General features: G+C 30.0%; 1 protein-coding gene across 1 annotated transcript; it reads left to right on the forward strand.

Annotated features, from left to right (window-relative positions):
* The first annotated feature begins 5791 nt into the window (after positions 1 to 5791).
* Positions 5792 to 13949, forward strand: LOC124822968 (AT-rich interactive domain-containing protein 4-like). The gene is made up of 15 exons (XM_047295077.2): positions 5792 to 6324; positions 6422 to 6610; positions 7422 to 7475; positions 7624 to 7712; positions 8140 to 8416; positions 8704 to 8760; positions 9091 to 9122; positions 9287 to 9422; positions 9854 to 10027; positions 10858 to 11496; positions 12245 to 12382; positions 12471 to 12569; positions 12973 to 13073; positions 13216 to 13306; positions 13430 to 13949. Exons 1-15 carry the CDS (start codon positions 6178 to 6180, stop codon positions 13550 to 13552), a joined length of 2346 nt encoding a protein of 781 aa, XP_047151033.1. The 5' UTR covers positions 5792 to 6177; the 3' UTR covers positions 13553 to 13949.
* Positions 13950 to 18991: the final 5042 nt, after the last annotated feature.

Below are 18991 nucleotides of genomic sequence, written 5' to 3' on the forward strand. Positions count from 1 at the left end.
AGAGAGTTTGATGAACACATGCAAGCTGAACAGTGCTTGCATCTAGCAGAAAATGCATAAATCCTAAAAGGACGAAGGGGTTTAACTTACCAACTCCAAAACAATAACTTAATCGGCTTAAAATAGAGAGCTTGACACCCAGAATACTTAGGTGTTGCCTGAATGATGATCGGAAGAAGAAAAAGGTAAGGATTTGTATAGAGAAGGAGAAGAAATTTAGAGAGAATGAGGAGAATACTGAAACTCAGAAGGTTGAAAAGAATGAGTGCATGCAGAAAGTGAGACAACATTTGAAAAATTTGTTTATATACTACCGTCAATAAACTGATCGGCCACTCAGCTCTGCACACCTGTCTTCCATTTTTTAAATTTCTAAACCCTTACACCTATACCTGGATTCCACTATTTACTGAATTTAAGGGTCCTGACACCGTCAAATTTATTTTTCCTTAGTAGCAATGAAATTCCTGCGCATATATAAACTGTATAGAAACCCATGTTACCATTTGCAAAATGTTGTTCTCTTAATAGAATCTGTTAAAAAAATGTACAAAATTTGATATATTAATACATATGATTTATGTTATGAAGAAAATTATAATATCTCATTTCTTTAATAAGTTTATATATTTAATAATATAATTATAATTGATCATAATACCATTTTTGAGATACAATATACAATGTTATTCATTAATCATATTTCATTTCATCACGTAAATCAAGTTCATATATATTTCATATTCAAATCTATATATTTTAAGTACCATCACTTTAACATGACTCAAGTGATAACTATAAACTCACGCAATATACAAAAAATATATATAATAACTTAAATATAAATTAATACAATTACTCACAATCAAATTCTAACATGTTGCAATAATTACATTAGGCCTATTTTGCACCTAAAAATGTACCAACTAAAACTAAAAATTTCTATTCAACCCTCACATTAAGCTAAAATAAGCTAACATAATAAGTTATTTCACTAAAATTCCAATATTTTAATTTAAAAAAAATACCAATTTCAATCCATAATATGCACTATGTTATCAACACATAAATAATCTCTATGAACAAATGTATGTTGTTAGCTCTCATTATATAGATATAGTTTATTTTGCAAAGGAAAATATTTTCAATATTAAAAGTGTTTCCAAAATAAGATAATAAAATGTTCAAATATAACCAAAATCTCCAATTATTTAGACACCACTCCAACTTCTAAGTTGATATCACCGAAAAGGAGAAGAAAACTTCCATATACAAAGAAAAAAAAGAAAGAAAACCAAATAATATCAAAACAACGAATTTACCTAGATAAAAAATTTTACCAGCTTAATTTAATCAACTTATAACAACATACTAAAAATGCAACTTATCGTAAAAAGGATAAACTCTCGGTCTTAAATTTTAAAAAGTATAAAATATTTAGAAGTTTAACTAGATAACATTTTAAAAGAATTGAAAATTGAATTATTTTAATTTTATTTATAAAAGTTGCTTAAAAAAACACTTTCATTTTCCAAATTAAAGTTATATTTCTTAACCTAAATAAACTAACTCTTACCTTGTACAATGTATAAAAAGTAACAACAAATATCACGAGTAATACATTCGCTAGATGAATTGAGAAAAATAAATTTGTCCGTTAAATAAATTTGTAGTATTTTTTAAATGGAAATTAGTATTTTAAGTTTTTGTTGTTTTTTAAATGTAAAATTTAGTAAAATACATCAATGTAATTATATTAGTTACTTTTAACTTAACAATATTAATATACTAATCTTATAACGGTCATATTTCGATATATTTGTAAATATTAAAATAATTATATACCAACATTCAATGAAATTAGTATAAAATCTAAACTAACTTATTTATTGGATATTAAATATTAAATTAAAACATTCCGAAGCATCAACCGAACCTATTTAACCATATAATAAAATAATTCAAAGGTCAAAGTAATGAGCCGACCAAAAAGGTACGGAAAATCAAGTCTTTATTGTCACGTGATAGAAAAAAGAAATCTCATATAAGCATACATAAGGCGTGTACTAATTCAAGTTGCTAAAATAAACAAATGCTGCCGAAATATTTATTGAAACGTGGGATTGTGTTTTACCTGTTTCTTTATAAAATTAAGTTGAACCTAATTTTAATGCAATATCTTTAATGGATAAACGTTATTATTTTGTGCACTTAAATTAATTAAATACAACTATAAATTTATATTAAAATATAAAATTTAGTAATCTAATGTCCAGATTTTATGTCTATTTTTTAAAAGTAGATAGTTGAAATTTTAAAAAACTATGATTTTCGGTAAATGTATAATTTTGGAAAGATAAATGTTGTTGTGGATAAAGAAGATTTAGGCGTCAATACTCTTATTAAAGAGTTGGAGTTGATTAAAAATTTAAGAAGTTTAAATTCGTAGGTTTTTGTAACTTCAAATCACAATGTTGTATAATATAATTGTTATGATTACTGACTGAGTTTCTAGATAAAACGAAGGAAAAGCAGTTCACGATTCGATTTGAGAAATATCACACGACCTTTTTGGATATTGATCAAATTAAACAGCTCTCTTCAGGGGAGATGATATCTTAAAGTTCAGAAAGAAAATATGTATGTTAAAGGATTGTGAATTAAAATATATAGTGTTATCTCAGTATCATAAAATTAAGTTCAATTTACATTTAAGTGTGACCATGTATCAATATCCTAAAGTCTTATTGGTGGCCTTACATGAATAAAAAGGTAGTCAAGCTTGTAGTTGTTTTCAAACATTAAAATTATTATGTTAACCTAACTAAACATTCCATTGTTGATGAAATAATATCCTCTAAGTTACATGACTTAAACTAAGGAGAGACTTTTAAATGAGTAGTGGTTTATGAAAATTTGATGGTGTAGAAATATGATGCATATATGATGATTTTAATATGATGATTTCTTAGTTACGTTTGAGTGCTCTTAAGAGAGATTGGATAAACTCTTAAAGAATAATGACTATAGGAAGCCTAGAAGCGGTAATATAATGTTGATGACCTAAGTTGAGTAGTATGATACAAAATTAACAACATAACTTCACTAAAATTCAAATGTGATTTTTATTGGAGGAGACACTTCTATTTATAAACTTAGGTAATTTTAAAGGTGTCTTCAAATTGTAGAAGCAAAACCCTAATACTTTAACTTGAAGACCCTATAAAAATTCTATCCATTAGGAGGAGGACACATGACCACTAATACTCTTTATTACGAGCATGACACATATTCACTACTAAAGAGAGATCATTTTCATTAGGAGCATACCACGTGGTCATTACACTCTCAAGAAAGAAAGACCAAGAACCCCTCAACCTTGGAGAGCAAGCCTTCTCCAAAGGCGCATGTTGACTTGGTAGTTAACCACAAAATGCCCCTATCTCTAGGTTATTTCCAAGCCCAAAAACCTTACATTACTTGATCCAAATATGGAAACCTAGATAACTTGATCCATTATATAAGACCTAAAAAGAAATATCCTATAATACTAGATCCATAATACAAGATCCAAAATAAACATATTCTACTAACAACTCACTCGTGACCCATAATGATAAGAGTTTGGACTCACTTTTTATAGATGATTCTAATTTTTCTTGTATGTGTTTGATCATGACTAGGAGGTATGCCATTAAGTATGGAGGTGATATAGTATCTTTATGAAATTTCATATTGACTTACCATACCTTGAGGAAGCATGATTCAACTTGGGTCATAATGGAAAAATTGCCAAAAATTGCACACTTTCTACTTATAGTACTAGTGCAACAAATACTTTTTATGCCTATTTAAAAATACTTTTTATGTCGGTTTTGAAACTAATATAGATACACTTGACAGAGAAAGTTTTTATTTTTTATGTTGATTTTGAAGCAATTGACACAAAAACATTCTACCAAATTCTCCATAAAAAACTCTAATTCCACCATTTCTTGTTACATTTAAACCCTTAATAATGAGGCAAAATCTCAAACATTTCATCAACTCTTTATCGTTTCCCAACTTTTTATTCGTTTAAAATTGGCACTGCACAAACTTTCTATGCGGATTTTAAGTATAGCTAACATAGAAACTCTTTTACTTTATTATAAAATTATCATCATATAATTTATTCTAGTGTGTAAATTATATCCTGACATAATAAATTATTATAAAAAATTAATTTTGCACTAATATAAATTTAAAATTTTTTATAGAAAAGTTAACTCAAATTTATGATGAAATAGTTAAATTATATGATATTGCCAAAAATCCAAAATTTACTTATAAGTTTTGACAAACTCTGTAGGATAGATGGTAAAATTACACCAAAATTAATACAGCAAACAAATGAAAATATTAAGATGATTAATGAAAGATTGAAAACATCTCCAAATGGATAAAATTTGTATACAAATGATATTTAGAATTCCATGAAGTAATCATATATTTACAAAAGTGGATGGTATAAGAAGAACAATCAAATAAAATATAAATTGAATCCAAAATTTATAAATCCTCATCAAATCAAATGTTCATTTTTTTTGTTAGTTTATAGCTTAGAAAAGAATAACATATAGTCTTATTATTGTTTAAGATTTAGAAAAATAATATGTATTTTACATTATGTATTACTGTTGAGTAAATATAGTGTTTGTTTTTAAAATTTGATTCTCTTTTTTAATATTTGTTCCTATAAGTAGCAACATTTTTTTAAGAACTTCAGCTGTGGTTACAAGTATATATTCGTCTCTATTAAATCAATTTTAAAATTCTATTAAAACTATAAATATTAAAAGTTCAACCACATATTATAATTTTAGTACTAAAAGATATATACTAATAATTTTTAATATGTAAAATATGCTTTATCCACGAGAGATAAATTTTATAATATATATTAGTTTTGCATGATAAATATTAATATATAAATGAACTTTTTTGTAAAATTTTAAATATGTTATTATATTCTAAAATTGTATGCTTAAATACAATAGTTTTAATCCACAGTGTGCATGCATGATGTAACAATGCTATTCAGAGTTTTTTATTTCTTTACTAATCTAACATCAATTTTAAGTTAACCATTTTCTCTCATTCTAGTATAACTTTTTTTTATGTAAATTTATTATCTAATCAAATAAAAGAAACCGAATAACTTTTAGTTAATTAGTATTTTTATTTAGAGGAAAAATGACACTCATTCACAATAAAAATCTATATTTTTAATTTTAATAAAAATTGTCATAAATTTATTAAATTTATTATAACTATTATAATAAGATTAGATTATAAATAAATGTTAAATATATTATTTTTATTTAATCTTTTTTTTAGTTTTATTTTTAATAACATTAGTATAAAAAAACATAGATGACAGAAGTAAAAGATTGTATATCTTCATGACACCAAGAAACATTTGGCATTATGGTATATGTCCATGATCTGCAAAGGCCAGTTTATTTGGAATCCCAAGGCTAAACATAAAGCAGTGGTTTGTTAGTTTTTATATAATAATAACAACAAATTATTTACTAAAAGTTGTTATATTTACTATGATTTTTTCTTAGTCAATATGTAATAATTTTAATTTTTGTGTGTATAAAAATTTATCTCTTTAATTTGAAAAGAAAATATAAAATTATTTTCCAAATAAGTCAACAAACAACTCAAACTTACCAACCGCACTTCTATAGAACTAATACAGTGTAATTTTGTAAAAAAACTAAATTCGGAAGCAGAACGACGCCGTCTTAGTCTTCAGAAAGAACAACATGAGAATATGTGAATCCCGAATCCGCATCACGTTTTCCCAATCTTCTTCTTGTTCAATCTTCATCTTCCAATCCCAATCCATCCATCGCGTTAGGGTTTTAATACTTGCAGTTCCTCATCCTCTTGTTCTCGCGCACTGTCATTGCCGTGCCTTCTCTCCTCGATCGCCAACTATCTTCGTCCCTCCAACTATGCAACGCACCCTCGCAATTCCTCCGTAGTTTTGCAAAACAGGTTTTCTTCGGTGCAGCAAAGTGCGTAACTGAGTCCCGTCGGAGTCCAACTTTACACACCAGAAGTTTCTTCGTTTTCTCAGTGTGAGTGCGTCTCTGAACGGTTTCCCGTTTAGCTTGAACAACTATGTTTCCTTTCCATCCGCATGGAGTTCCGAAACACGCATGCACTCTTCTCGCTGTAACCTGTGGGGCTAGTTTTGCCGAACACATGTCCTCACAGAATCAACACAAATATCCTTTCCCCGAGCTAGTTTCAGCAGGGCGTCTTGAGGTATGCAGGATTAACGCGTTCACATTGTTGTAATGTAGGTTTTGGTTTGATGTTGGGGCCACGGGAATAGCATGATGTGGATGTTTTGTTAATGCAGGTTCAAACGCTTCGGAATCCAGATAAGGATCAGTTTAGGAAAGTGCTGGAGTCGTATCAACCTAATTTTGTTTATTTGCAAGGAGAGCAGCTAGAGAATGGCAGAGTTGGTTCACTGGTTTGGCAAGGATTGGAATTATCGACTTCTGAAGATATCACAGAGCTCTTTGGTTCCACATTGCCCACGGCTGTATGTATTCTGAATTTTTAACTTTTTGACTCTGTGTGTGTTTTCTTGATGATGCTCTAGGTTACATGTATTAAGGTCATTGAAGAAAGTGGAGAGCTTGTAAAATTGTTAGTTTCTGTGTCTACTTGCTTGGTTATATTATGGTGACTAATAGCCTTGGAAAAAGAAGGAAAATATAGGAAGTAGATCTGCATACTGTTAAGAATGTAGGAGAGAGAAAGAAGGAAAAATAAAGGAAGTAAAAATGCATACTGTTAAGAATGTTAGAAACTTTCCTCTATATTTTCCTAGACCAGTTGTATGGCACATATATTTGAACCACCAGTATTGGACCAGTCAATGTGATATCAAAGAATTTAGACTATGGAAACTTGGTGATGTTGGGAGAGTTTTGACAGGGATCTGGGTATTATTATTATTATGTCATTTTTTTATTATTATTACTATTACTATTATTATTATTATTATTGTTGTTGTTGTTGTTGTTATTATAGGATGACTAAGTCTCACATTGAGTAATATGGGATGCTTGGTTGGTTACTTAAGTACTTGTCTATCCCCTTAACAACTAGCTTTTAAGGGAAGGTTTCCCAAGTTCTTTGGTGCTTATCCCTTTATTCATGAAATTTAATTGTCTTTCTCTCAAAATTTTGAGCTCTAATTCAGTCTATTTCTTAAGACATTTTTTTTGGCCAAATAATTGTCTTGATCTTATAAAAACTAATATGGTTCATCTGATTTACATTTGTTCCCCTCAGTTGGCATTGTGGGTATGGTATTTCATTTGATGCAATTTCATTGATTTCTTCAGGTTTATTTAGAAATACCAAATGGTGAAAGTTTTGCAGAATCTCTTCATCTTAAGGTAATTTTGTCTTAGTTGCTTGTTAAAACTCAGGTATCAATACTCAACAAACTACAATTTTTGAAGGATGATAAAAAGCAAAAGAACCCATTGCATTCTGATAATTCTATGGTGAAAGTTGGCTTATTTAATTGGACTGACTTTGCAGGGAGTCCCATATGTTATATTTTGGAAGACTGCCCTTTCTTCTTATGCTGCCTGCCATTTTCGTCAAGCATTTCTTTCAGTTGTACAGAGGTATGATATTTTTTATTTTATTGCAACTTGCAAGCATGTGGTGCATTCACAATGAAATGATTTTATGTCCTAAATCCAATTGTCCTACTGATTAAAGTCATATTGATGGATGATTGCATACGTGTTTAATGATGCTTCCAGTTGTGGCTCATCCATGACAGGAATACTTTCTTGTGAACTCTGGAATTTTTCTAGTTTATCAATTGTTAAAGTAAATCTTTGAAAATTTTACTAATATTTTTGCTTGAACTATGAAGGGCGACACTTTGCACAGTCCTGTGTGCCACTTTTTTTCTCATTTTCTGTGTTAATGCAATATTTGAGACCCTTTATTTTCTTCGGAAAAGGGAGAAATTCAAGTAGTGGATTTTGGTAAGATTTTGAAGGCAGTACTTAACATCTAGTGCTGTTTACAAATGTTTTGCAGTTCGTCTACACATACGTGGGATGCTTTTCATCTTGCACGTGCCTCTTTTGAACTTTACTGTGTCCAAAACAACCAAGTACTTTTGACTGACAGTCATGGTGCTCTTAGTGAGATGGGGCCATACCTTCTTGGTGACTGTCTCAAAATCAATGTTGACCCTCCAGAGATTGATGAGGAAGATGATGACGAAACTTCCCCAGGCACTCTGCCTGCCATAAAGATACATGAAGATGAAGTGAACTTGAGGTTTCTTATTTGTGGTGCACCTTCAACTGTTGTAAGCTTCTTTTGAATTCTACTTCTTATTATTAGTGTGCTCTAAAACCACCTTTAAACTTTGATGCTAATTTAATGAAAAATGTTTGTGGTAACTGTGACATTTTGACATGCCCCCAAGTACATATGCATGTTGAAATAAGTTTCTCTGTTGTGGAACAAAGCAAAAATATGTTTACCAATTTGCGACTGACGAAAGGATTGTTATATAACAATTCACTTAAATAAACACACCCATCCACACTAGATATCATTTATCGATTACTCATGGCTTTTGTTTCTTTCCAGGACGAGACATTGCTGAGATCTTTGGAGAATGGACTCAGAGCTCTCTTAACTATTGAAGTACGTTGACTTTATGTTTAGTTAAAATATCTTACGTGGATGATAAAACTCCATGTCAGCAAAATCTTTATATGTATAACCTTTCTCATAATGTAAAACTTAAAAATTTACTGTTAATGAATAAGATCCACTGTTTTCCCCCCTTCTATTAAATCTGGCGTATTCTTTCCTCAGGAGCAATTTAAGTATAGTCTAATAAAATGCAACTTCCCACTGTAATTTTAGTAGTCTTTTACCCTCTCTTGTTTTGTAGCTTTTTGCTACAACGTTTACATCTGCTTGAGATGGTCTCTTGGGAGGTTTTCTCAACTTTTGTATTTATCTTTTCAGATCCGAGGTTGCAAGCTCCATGGCAAGTTTAGGTATGTCAATATAACTTGCGTATGATTTATACTCATACATTTGATGGCTTGAAAAGTGTTTCTCATTCAAATTCCTATATTTTCATGGATATTCACTGGGACTTTATTGAACTGATGAATATGATTTGCCACCATGTAATATATCTTTTTATCCTATGGTACAGTGCCCCACCACCACCTCTTCAGGCAGCCACTTTTTCTCGGGGAGTTGTGACCATGCGATGTGATATATCAACTTGTAGTTCTGCACATATCTCACTTCTGGTATCTGGCAGTGCACAAACTTGTTTTAATGATCAGGTACCCTCCAACTATCTATGCTACTGTTTAAGTATTATTGATGTAGCCAAGAATAAATACTATTTGCTCTGATGATATATAATAATTTTTTAGTTCTAATCCTACATTTCTCTCATCAACTTTTTATAGGCATAGATACATATATTGTGTTTCTTAATGTTGGAGTTATAAGGTTATATATATATATATATATATATATATATATATATATATATATATATATATATATATATATATATATCAAGATGTTTTTTAGTACTATTTTATCATTTTCTTTATCATTAAATTGTCCAGTGACTAATTTGCCAAGCATCAAGTCAATAATTTTATATATATACATCGTGCAAGATAATATATACATCTTGCAAGATACTTTTACCTGTTGAAAATTTTAAATTCTTATTCTTTGGTCTATTTGTTTTACTTTTTAGCTCTTGGAGAGTCATATAAAAAATGAGATAATTGAGAAGAGTCAACTAGTTCATGCACAACTCAACAATGAGGGAAACAAACAGAATATTTCTGAACCTCGCAGATCTGCTTCTATTGCCTGTGGAGCACCTGTATATGAAATTTGCATGAGGCTTCCTCAATGGGCTTTGCAGGTTTTAACATCTTTCTCCTTTCTCCTTCTTTATTATAATGTTATCTTTGTTAGTGTCTTATTGCTTAAAGTTATTATTTCTCAATGTCTTTCCTTCTTGCTAGTTTATACTTGGGATTCATCAATGCTTTAATCATTGCTTGTTGTTCTCTTGTGGGATTATCTAACCTATATGTTAAAACTTTATCCTGCATTTTCTGCTTATAATACGTTTCATGTCCAATTTTGTACTAGGAAGGATTAGATAGTAGTATTCCTGCCTGGCATCTACCTTTGTTGTAAAGTACCCTGAATAACTGCTTTTTCTTTCATCTCTTCCCCCTTTCAAATGGGAGTACCAAGTTCTTTAAATATGCTGCTGTTTAGCCATATTATAATGAGAATGGTTCTAAGATAACCAAGGAATTTCACTCTGGGATTTTTCATTATGATTTTTTCAAGAAGTAATCATTGTCCCTACTAATCACACTGTTTTGACCTACCTGCGTAACCTGTTTTCAAATTGGATAATCTACATTTGCATGGCTAATAATCTAAGATAACCAAAGATTTGCACACTGGCATTTATCGTTTTTATTCTTTCAAGCAGTAATCATTGTCCCTACTAATCACACGGTTTTGACATATCTGCTTATCCTATTTTCAAATTGCATAATTTACATTTGCATGGCTAATAATGAACGAACTCAAACAGTGACAAGGACTTTTTCATAAATACATGGATGTTAAGTTCAGTATCCAAAGTTTGCATCCTATAAGAATTGGAGTTGTACATTAGGCATATTCGTTGTTATTCGGATTCATAATTGCTTGTCTTGTTGCTCCCTTCAGATTTTGAGACAGCTAGCACCTGAGGTTTCGTATCGAAGTTTAGTTGCACTCGGTATTGCTAGTATTCAGGGGTTGCCTATAGCTTCTTTCGAGAAAGATGATGCTGAGCGTCTACTTTTCTTTTATCAAAATTGTGAGAAAGATAGTGGTACAAGCAAAAATAATATAATATTTAGCAATCCTCCTGGTTGGTTGAAACCACCCCCTCCTAGAAGAAAAAGGTGTGAACCAAGCCAAGGGGCTAGCCCTGGTGTTCATGACGGTGTCTTTGCAGGGCACGGTGCTGTTTGTAAAGTAAATGAAGAGGAAAAGGATAGAAAAATGGCGAATGGCATTAGCACCCCATTAACTCCTGCTAGACAGAGATTAAAAGTATCTGCAATGAGGCCAATCCCTCACATTCGTCGCCATAGAATGACACCTTTTTGTGGACCTTCTGAGACAGACGGTTTTAATGGTGCCCAAGTTGAGGCTAATTTGCCACTTGTTGCCCCAGCAAAGCGGAGTACTGGGTCAACATCTGCAACACACAGAAAATCATTTTCAAGTGCAGCTCAATCTAAGCAGGTTATTTCATTGAACCCATTGCCTCTTAAGAAGCATGGTTGCGGTAGAGGCCCAGTTCAGACGTGCTCTGAGGTTAGTTTTCCTTTGTCCATTGTTTTAAGATAATTTGATGAACTGTAACCTATGGCTACATGACAATTTTTTATTCAAAAATTCTAATTATAGGGATTATTTCTTTTAAATATATACAACTCGAGTATTGTGCTCTGTTTTGATTTTGAATATAGCATTAGCTTACTTGAGAAAAACACAGAGGAATTAGAATGAGTTTTAGAGTGTGTTTTCCCCTCTTAGGATTTCATATTTATAATAACCTGTCATACATAAGATACAATGTATAAGAGAGAAGAGAATTCGAAAAGATACACCTAGGAACTAGGTCTAGCACAAAACACACAATACCTACAATAAATCCTATTCAAGACTATTTATTGTAACAATCTTCAAATAGAAACGTCTAAATTACTACATAAGTTGATGAAATGGTTGCTGTCATCCAGAAAAGAGAGTTTTCTTATATGGTTTTAACATTGATGTGAATTTTAATTGCCTATCCTAGAAGGACGATCTTCCTTTTCTAATTAATGATCTTTTTGGATCAATATTTCATAAAAGAATGTTATTCTAAGACCTAAATATTGCTAAATCATACTGGGCCAAGGGCCAACTGATATACGATGCAAACATTCAATGACAATCTATATTTAAAAAGCAAAAGAAAAAGAAATCTCTTGCTTTTCGTGTTTTCCTTTTAGTGATTTTTGGTCTGCATTCCATGAAGAAATTTTGTCCTAATCATTCCTGTAACTTTCTTTATTAGGAGGAATTTCTTAAAGACGTCATGGAGTTTCTAATTCTCCGGGGACATAATCGCCTAATTCCTCAAGGAGGGCTTATTGAGTTTCCTGATGCCATACTCAATGGAAAACGTCTTGATCTCTACAATTTGTATAAAGAGGTGAGTTAATGACTCTATTCTTTCAGAATGATTATGGATAAGTCTTTTTTTTTGTATATTTTCTTTCTCAATTTGTTGGTCTTTTTAGGTGGTTACGAGAGGGGGATTTCATGTTGGCAATGGCATCAACTGGAAGGGGCAAATCTTTTCAAAGATGCGGAATTACACAACTACCAATAGGATGACTGTAAGTTCTATGCGTTGACTATATACCTTGAGTAGTTCATTTGGTCCCAAAACTGAGTGTTGCTTGCACCCTACCTTAGACGGAAAGAACCTTAAATTAATACTTTCTTTCTTTTACAGTATTCTGTTATGTTCCTCATTCCAAAAACTAAAAATGGCGCAATCAGTTTATTTTATGGGTTGGGTCTTTGACTTAGACGTTGGTTTAAGTACTGATAATCATATGTTGCTGGCTATGCCTCTGTTATAGGTTCTTTAAAACATTGTTAGTTATATTGGCATAGAAGTTAAGATTGCACCGATGAGAAGTTCTTTGACTACTGAAGAAATTATGTTCTGACTGAATGTTTGTTTATTATGTGAAATGAACTGGAAGCTAAGGGTTTTTGTGCCTTCTTCTACAGGGTGTTGGAAATACTCTGAAAAGACATTATGAGACCTACCTTTTAGAATATGAATTAGCGCATGACGATGTGGATGGAGAATGTTGCTTGTTGTGTCACAGGTTTGTACTTAATATTTTTTAATCCAATGAAGCTATGCAGTCTCATTATTTTAAGAGTCCTAATGTATCTTTCACTTTATGATTGGCAACCGTAGCAACAGCTAATATATAATTTTTATGTACACTCATTACTGCTAAACAGTAGCGCAGCTGGTGATTGGGTGAATTGTGGCATATGTGGTGAGTGGGCCCACTTTGGCTGTGACAGAAGGCAGGGTCTAGGCGCATTTAAGGTACTACTTCATCACATAGAATTATTGTATATGCGATTAGTCTTGATGTTATAAAGAGAAAAATAATATCACTTTGCTTTTAATTATATTAAGGTTCTTGTCTTTAATTGACAACTTTTGCAGGATTATGCAAAAACAGATGGGCTAGAATACATATGTCCTCATTGTAGTGTTACAAATTTCAAGAAGAAACAAAATGTTGGTAATGGGTATTCTCAAGGGTCAATGCCTTCACGACTCCTTTGATGGTTTCTTTTCTGGAAGAGCAGACAAATTACTTACCTGCTTTGCGGATTTATCTGTACTCTATGTTTTAGATAGATTAGTAAAATATAGGAGGAAAAAAAAATTAAAATTAGGTCAATCAACAGAAATGTCATTAGGATTAGGCGAACCCCTTTCACCTTTGTTATTAATTAAGGGGAACAAAAATTCCTAATTCAGATAATGGAACTCTTACCACTTTCCGATCCCATCACATCAAACTCTCCATTGTGAGTTCAGAGTTAGTTTATTACGAGTGTCCTATTGTATTGAAAGGAAAATGTGTATAGACTTCTGCACTGAGAATGTTTATATGATTTAATTAAGCATATCATTTTCAAGTCTTTTTATTATATTCAAATACTACTTGGTTGTCAGATTTGATTGAGTGATGTCAAATAGAAAAAAATAATTTATATAATTGCTCATATAATTGCGTTCTGTATACGATCTAATTGCTCATATGTTCACAACCAAGACAACTTTTGAATACAGAAGGAATACTTTTTTGGGAAGAGATTATTTTGATAAAAAGCACTTTTTTTTTATCAAAATTAGAATAAGCACCTCGTAACATAATTTTAAGACTTTTAGTTTACTTAGAATCACTTTTAATTCTACTTTTTAAGTATAAATTATTCTGTTTTGAGAATTTGCATTTTCTTTTGTGAATGGGCTGTCTAATGAAACTTCAAGAACAAACTTGCTCTTTTTTTTTTATCAAGAATTACATTTTATTGAAAAATCTACCGCCTTTATAACTCCAATAAAAAAAGTAACATGCTTATTAAAAAAAGGATATAATATATAATCTTCACTTAAAACTAACGTGTAAATTGTAACTTTTTTCTGTTTTGAAGCATTATTATTATTATTATTATTATTGATGACGAGACGATGCATCCCGTACTAACTAAAAAAGAATAAACTTACTTTTGCCATTTGCATTTGGGATATGTTCTAATGTTTCGAAACACATGTCAAAAACAATATTTTGTAAACATTTCCTAATATTTTGATACGAGCTGCACAATAGAAAAAAAAAAATACCGATTCTCTTTGTCCCTGCAATCGAACAGAGAATCTAATTAGGTCGTTATATTCAATACGACAAGGTGTTAAGTGGGTAGTTATACTAATTGTACAACGTGGAGAAGTTTATATTTTGGCCTAATTAATTTTGAAATAACTACTTCTAAAAAGAATTATAAAAAATATTATAAATTAAAGGGTTAAATATGTTTTTGGTCCCTTGACTTTCAGAAAAAATTGGAATTAGTCCCTCTTCAAAACTTTGGACTAATTTAATCCCCAAACTTTAGAAATGTGTGAATTTAGTCCTTTTAACCAAATTTTGTTAACTTTATTTGATGTTTTAAACGCATTTATCAGTGAACATTGAAGCAAAAATATGTCAAACGAGATAAACAACTCAAATGCTATCATGAAACGCACTTAAGACATCAAAAATAAAATTTAGTTAAAATGACTAAATTCACACATCTTTAAAGTTTGGGGACTAAATTAGGCCAAAGTTTTGAAGAGGGACTAATTCCAATTTTCGCTGAAAGTTAAGAGACCAAAAACATATTTAACCCTAAATTAAAAAGGCTGAAAATAACATCTCAAACGTGAATTAATTAAAAGAATTGATTTATTTAGATTATGAAGTAAAGTTGTTTCTGGAATACCAATTTGTTTCTATAAAATTGATTTTGTATCTCGAATCAATCCTATTTACCATGAAAGGTTTCTTTTAAACTTTTCTCTCCATCAATCAATTTTATATTAAGTGTCTTTTTTGTTTAATATAGTAATTTGTTACGAGTTGTAATCAATCTCGCCCTAATATTTTTAAAATTCTCAATCAACGTGGTCCTTTCTGAAAATTTGGGAAAGTTAGTATAGAAGATTCTAACTCAAAATACTAAAATTACACGGTAGCATTTATAATGTTTTTTGAAAGAAAAGAACATTCTCACGAAGGAATTTGATTAGAAGTAGTTAAGAAAGGAGAAAGAAGTTATCAAAGCATTATATCAGATTCTATCATGGCGTGGATTCAACATAAATATTCCTAAGGAATAACTGCTTGAGTTAATGTTCCTTTCTGAAAACACCACACACTCACTCATTTCTCTTATATAAGATTCATTCTTCCAAACCAATCCTTCATCCTTCAAAAAACACATTTCTCTAATTTCTCCTTCACTTTCTGCTTTTCATGGCCAACATTATTGTCAACCCTTCTTCTTTCCTTCTCAGGTTAACCCCACCACTCTCATCTCTTATTCTTCTGCTTTGCATCACTATAATCCATTCTCACAAAACTTCAAGACAATATCATAAATTTTTTGGTGTTATAATATATATATATATACACATTTCTTTAACGATTTTAACTATTGAGAAAGAAGTTGTCCATAGTTTATTGTGTACTGTTTTTGTTTTATGGTATGCAACATGTTAAATATATGAAGGCATTAATGGTGCAGGAAGCGATGGTGTAGTGTTGTAACAGAGAGTTTGAGGATGCAAATGGAAGGCAAAAGAGTGAAAGGAAAAGCAAATAAAGAAGATAAGTTTTGGATGAGAGATCCAAAGACTGGAAATTGGATTCCTGAGAAACATTTTGGTGAAGTTGATGCTGCTGAGCTTAGGGAGAAGTTTCTGCCCAAACCACACACTAAATCTACCGATCAACTTAACTAGAATCTCATTCAAACAAAAACCACTTATATGTAATAAATATATGTTCTTCATGGTCTCGCTTACCTCTATAATAAGTCAATTTCATCATCATTAATTGTTCTCTATATCCAATAATTCTATATTTACTTCGTCTCTTAACTTTTCATTGCATTTTTTAAAAATAAAATCTTAATATAATTTCAAATTTTAAAACAAAAAGTACCTTTAATATATATAATGTATAACTCAATTATAAAATATCCTGATAGAATATATTTTTCTACAATAAAAGAATTTTCAATGTGAGTTTTCTTGAGGAGAACACTTGGACCATGGTTGAATCCTCACCAAAATGAATCAAACTATAAGTAGTAAATAAATTTATGTATAAAAACTTAAGATATCGTAACTCAAAATCTTAAAATAATTAATTTATGAATTCATTTATTTATGTATATCATTCAACTTATTTGTTTTTAGTTAGGGTGGAAACTTCCAACTTGAATTCTTAATCAATTTTGTATTGGATTACTAAATATTATTATCGTAATTTATTAAAGATAATAGTATAAAACTATTTGCATATATAACTACTTTATTTAGATAATATTAAAGTTATATATAGTTTCATTGTTTTAAAAGATTCATTTCATTAATCAGTATGTGTCAAGGAGAGATTCTTTTGTGTGTATATTGAATTATATTATAAAAAGTGACTTTTAGTTTAATTAGCAAATAGTAATGTTAAAATTTTACTTTTAATATTGTTCAAAATGTAATTTTAACTATATTTCTAACTAATTTATAATTTGAACCTGAAAACACAAACATTATAAATAAAAGATTTTATTTTATTTTATTAAATTAGATGTATTCCTCTTTCAAATTTGTATTCACAAAATAAAATTTAACCATCCCAAAATATTTGTTGAAGTATATTATAGAATTTTAGTGTAAATTTGGTAGTGACTATACGTATTTAATCCATTGTTATCCGTAGCAAGCATCACACATTATAGTTAATTATGAAGAATTGTCTCACACTCCTACCATTTATAGGAATAGGAATGAGGGTTGAGCATAGATAATGTCTACTTGCTACCTCATCCATACTAAAATAATCTTTCCATTATCCATCTTGTTATTTATTGGATATTCGTTTAAAAAGTATTTACACGGATAATAAAACTCATAGATACCCACGAATATCTAAAAAAAAATATTTTATAAATTTTTAAAATAAAATCTAAATAAAATTATAAAATAAATAAATAAGATATAATATAAATTAAATTAAATTTTGATTTTAATTAAATTTAACCTAATACAATATAAATTAATTTTAACTTAAAATATAAATTAAATTTTTATTTAAACTTTTTGCAAGTAATAGATATCTACGGACACTAATAATATAATATTCACGTCTAACTCGTTTATAAATAGATATTAAAATATTCACTATTTACTACCATTTATAATAAATATTTACGAATACCAACTCTCCGTCACAATAAAATATATTTTTCATTTTATAAAAATATATTAGTGAACACAGGATTTAAAGTGTAAACTTGATGATTGAAACTAATAACGTGATTGTCATTTTTCCTCAAAAATTGGAATTGTTGAGAATGAGAATTAGAATATGAGAATGACATCCCTCCTGTTCACCCCTCCCCAAGAAGAGCCCAATTCAGTTTTCACCTTCTCTTAAAAAACAAAGTATGAAATTTCTTTTCCAAATGTGCTTCCAGCTAAAAGGATTAGTCCCTCCCATACCCATTGGAGAATAGATTCTTGCAAACTCATTGGGTGAAAATGGCTTCAATAATTCTTCTTGCTCGATTCTTTTTCTTTTATTGTGTCTATTCAATGGATGATTGATTGCAGAGTTTGGGTTTTATGCTTCATAGGTGGCTACTCATTATGGCCTTAGTTAAGTATATTTTACACTCATATCACAAGGATTTTTTAGACAATCTTACTTACGGTAACATGACATTATAAATACTTCAAAAAGTTTTTATATGTAGTCAGAATTAGATTCTCTGTTACATTAATTACTTCTGAAACAGAAAATTTGTTTAATCACTATGCAAACCCATGTGTATATTGAGTGAATGATGGTTTATGAAATTAACTGAATTATATTAGTTTATTAAAATTAGTTTTGACAAAAACAAGCTAAAGTTTTGATTATAATTAAAATATATATTTATTTTAAAGTAATTTGTGATAAAAAAAACTCCTCTTTTAAGACCATGTATATCTCTATCCGATATAAATTTATGTGGAAAAGAGCCATTTAGAAAAACAAATATTTCCTAATCCATTTTTATTTATTGTCTAGTGAAATATGCATTTAAAACATAAATGTGCTTACGGAGTTGAAGTACTCCTCAAAATACGCATTAACTTTGGAAGGACTAAAGGTTGTGGCTTCATAAAAACCTGTTAGTCAAATTCGGTATGATAAAAAATTTATGCCTTCAAAATGTAACAAATAGAGGTGGCAGGGTGAAAAAGAGAATCTTCAATCAAATCAAGGTAAAAGTGAATAAGATCATCTAAGTAGAAGGAGTCTGGACTCGAAATCTCATAAATGGAAATTTTTAGAACTCAATCAAGTAACAATATTAGTAAATAAGTAAAAAGGATGAGGGAAAGATTGTTAAGATTCATTCAAGTCTCAAACATCACATGAGATAAAAACTTGTGGAAAATGAC

The sequence above is a fragment of the Vigna umbellata genome, chromosome 4, assembly GCF_029865625.1.
Source record: "Vigna umbellata cultivar VRB3 chromosome 4, Vumbellata_1.0, whole genome shotgun sequence".
NCBI lineage: Eukaryota > Viridiplantae > Streptophyta > Magnoliopsida > Fabales > Fabaceae > Vigna > Vigna umbellata.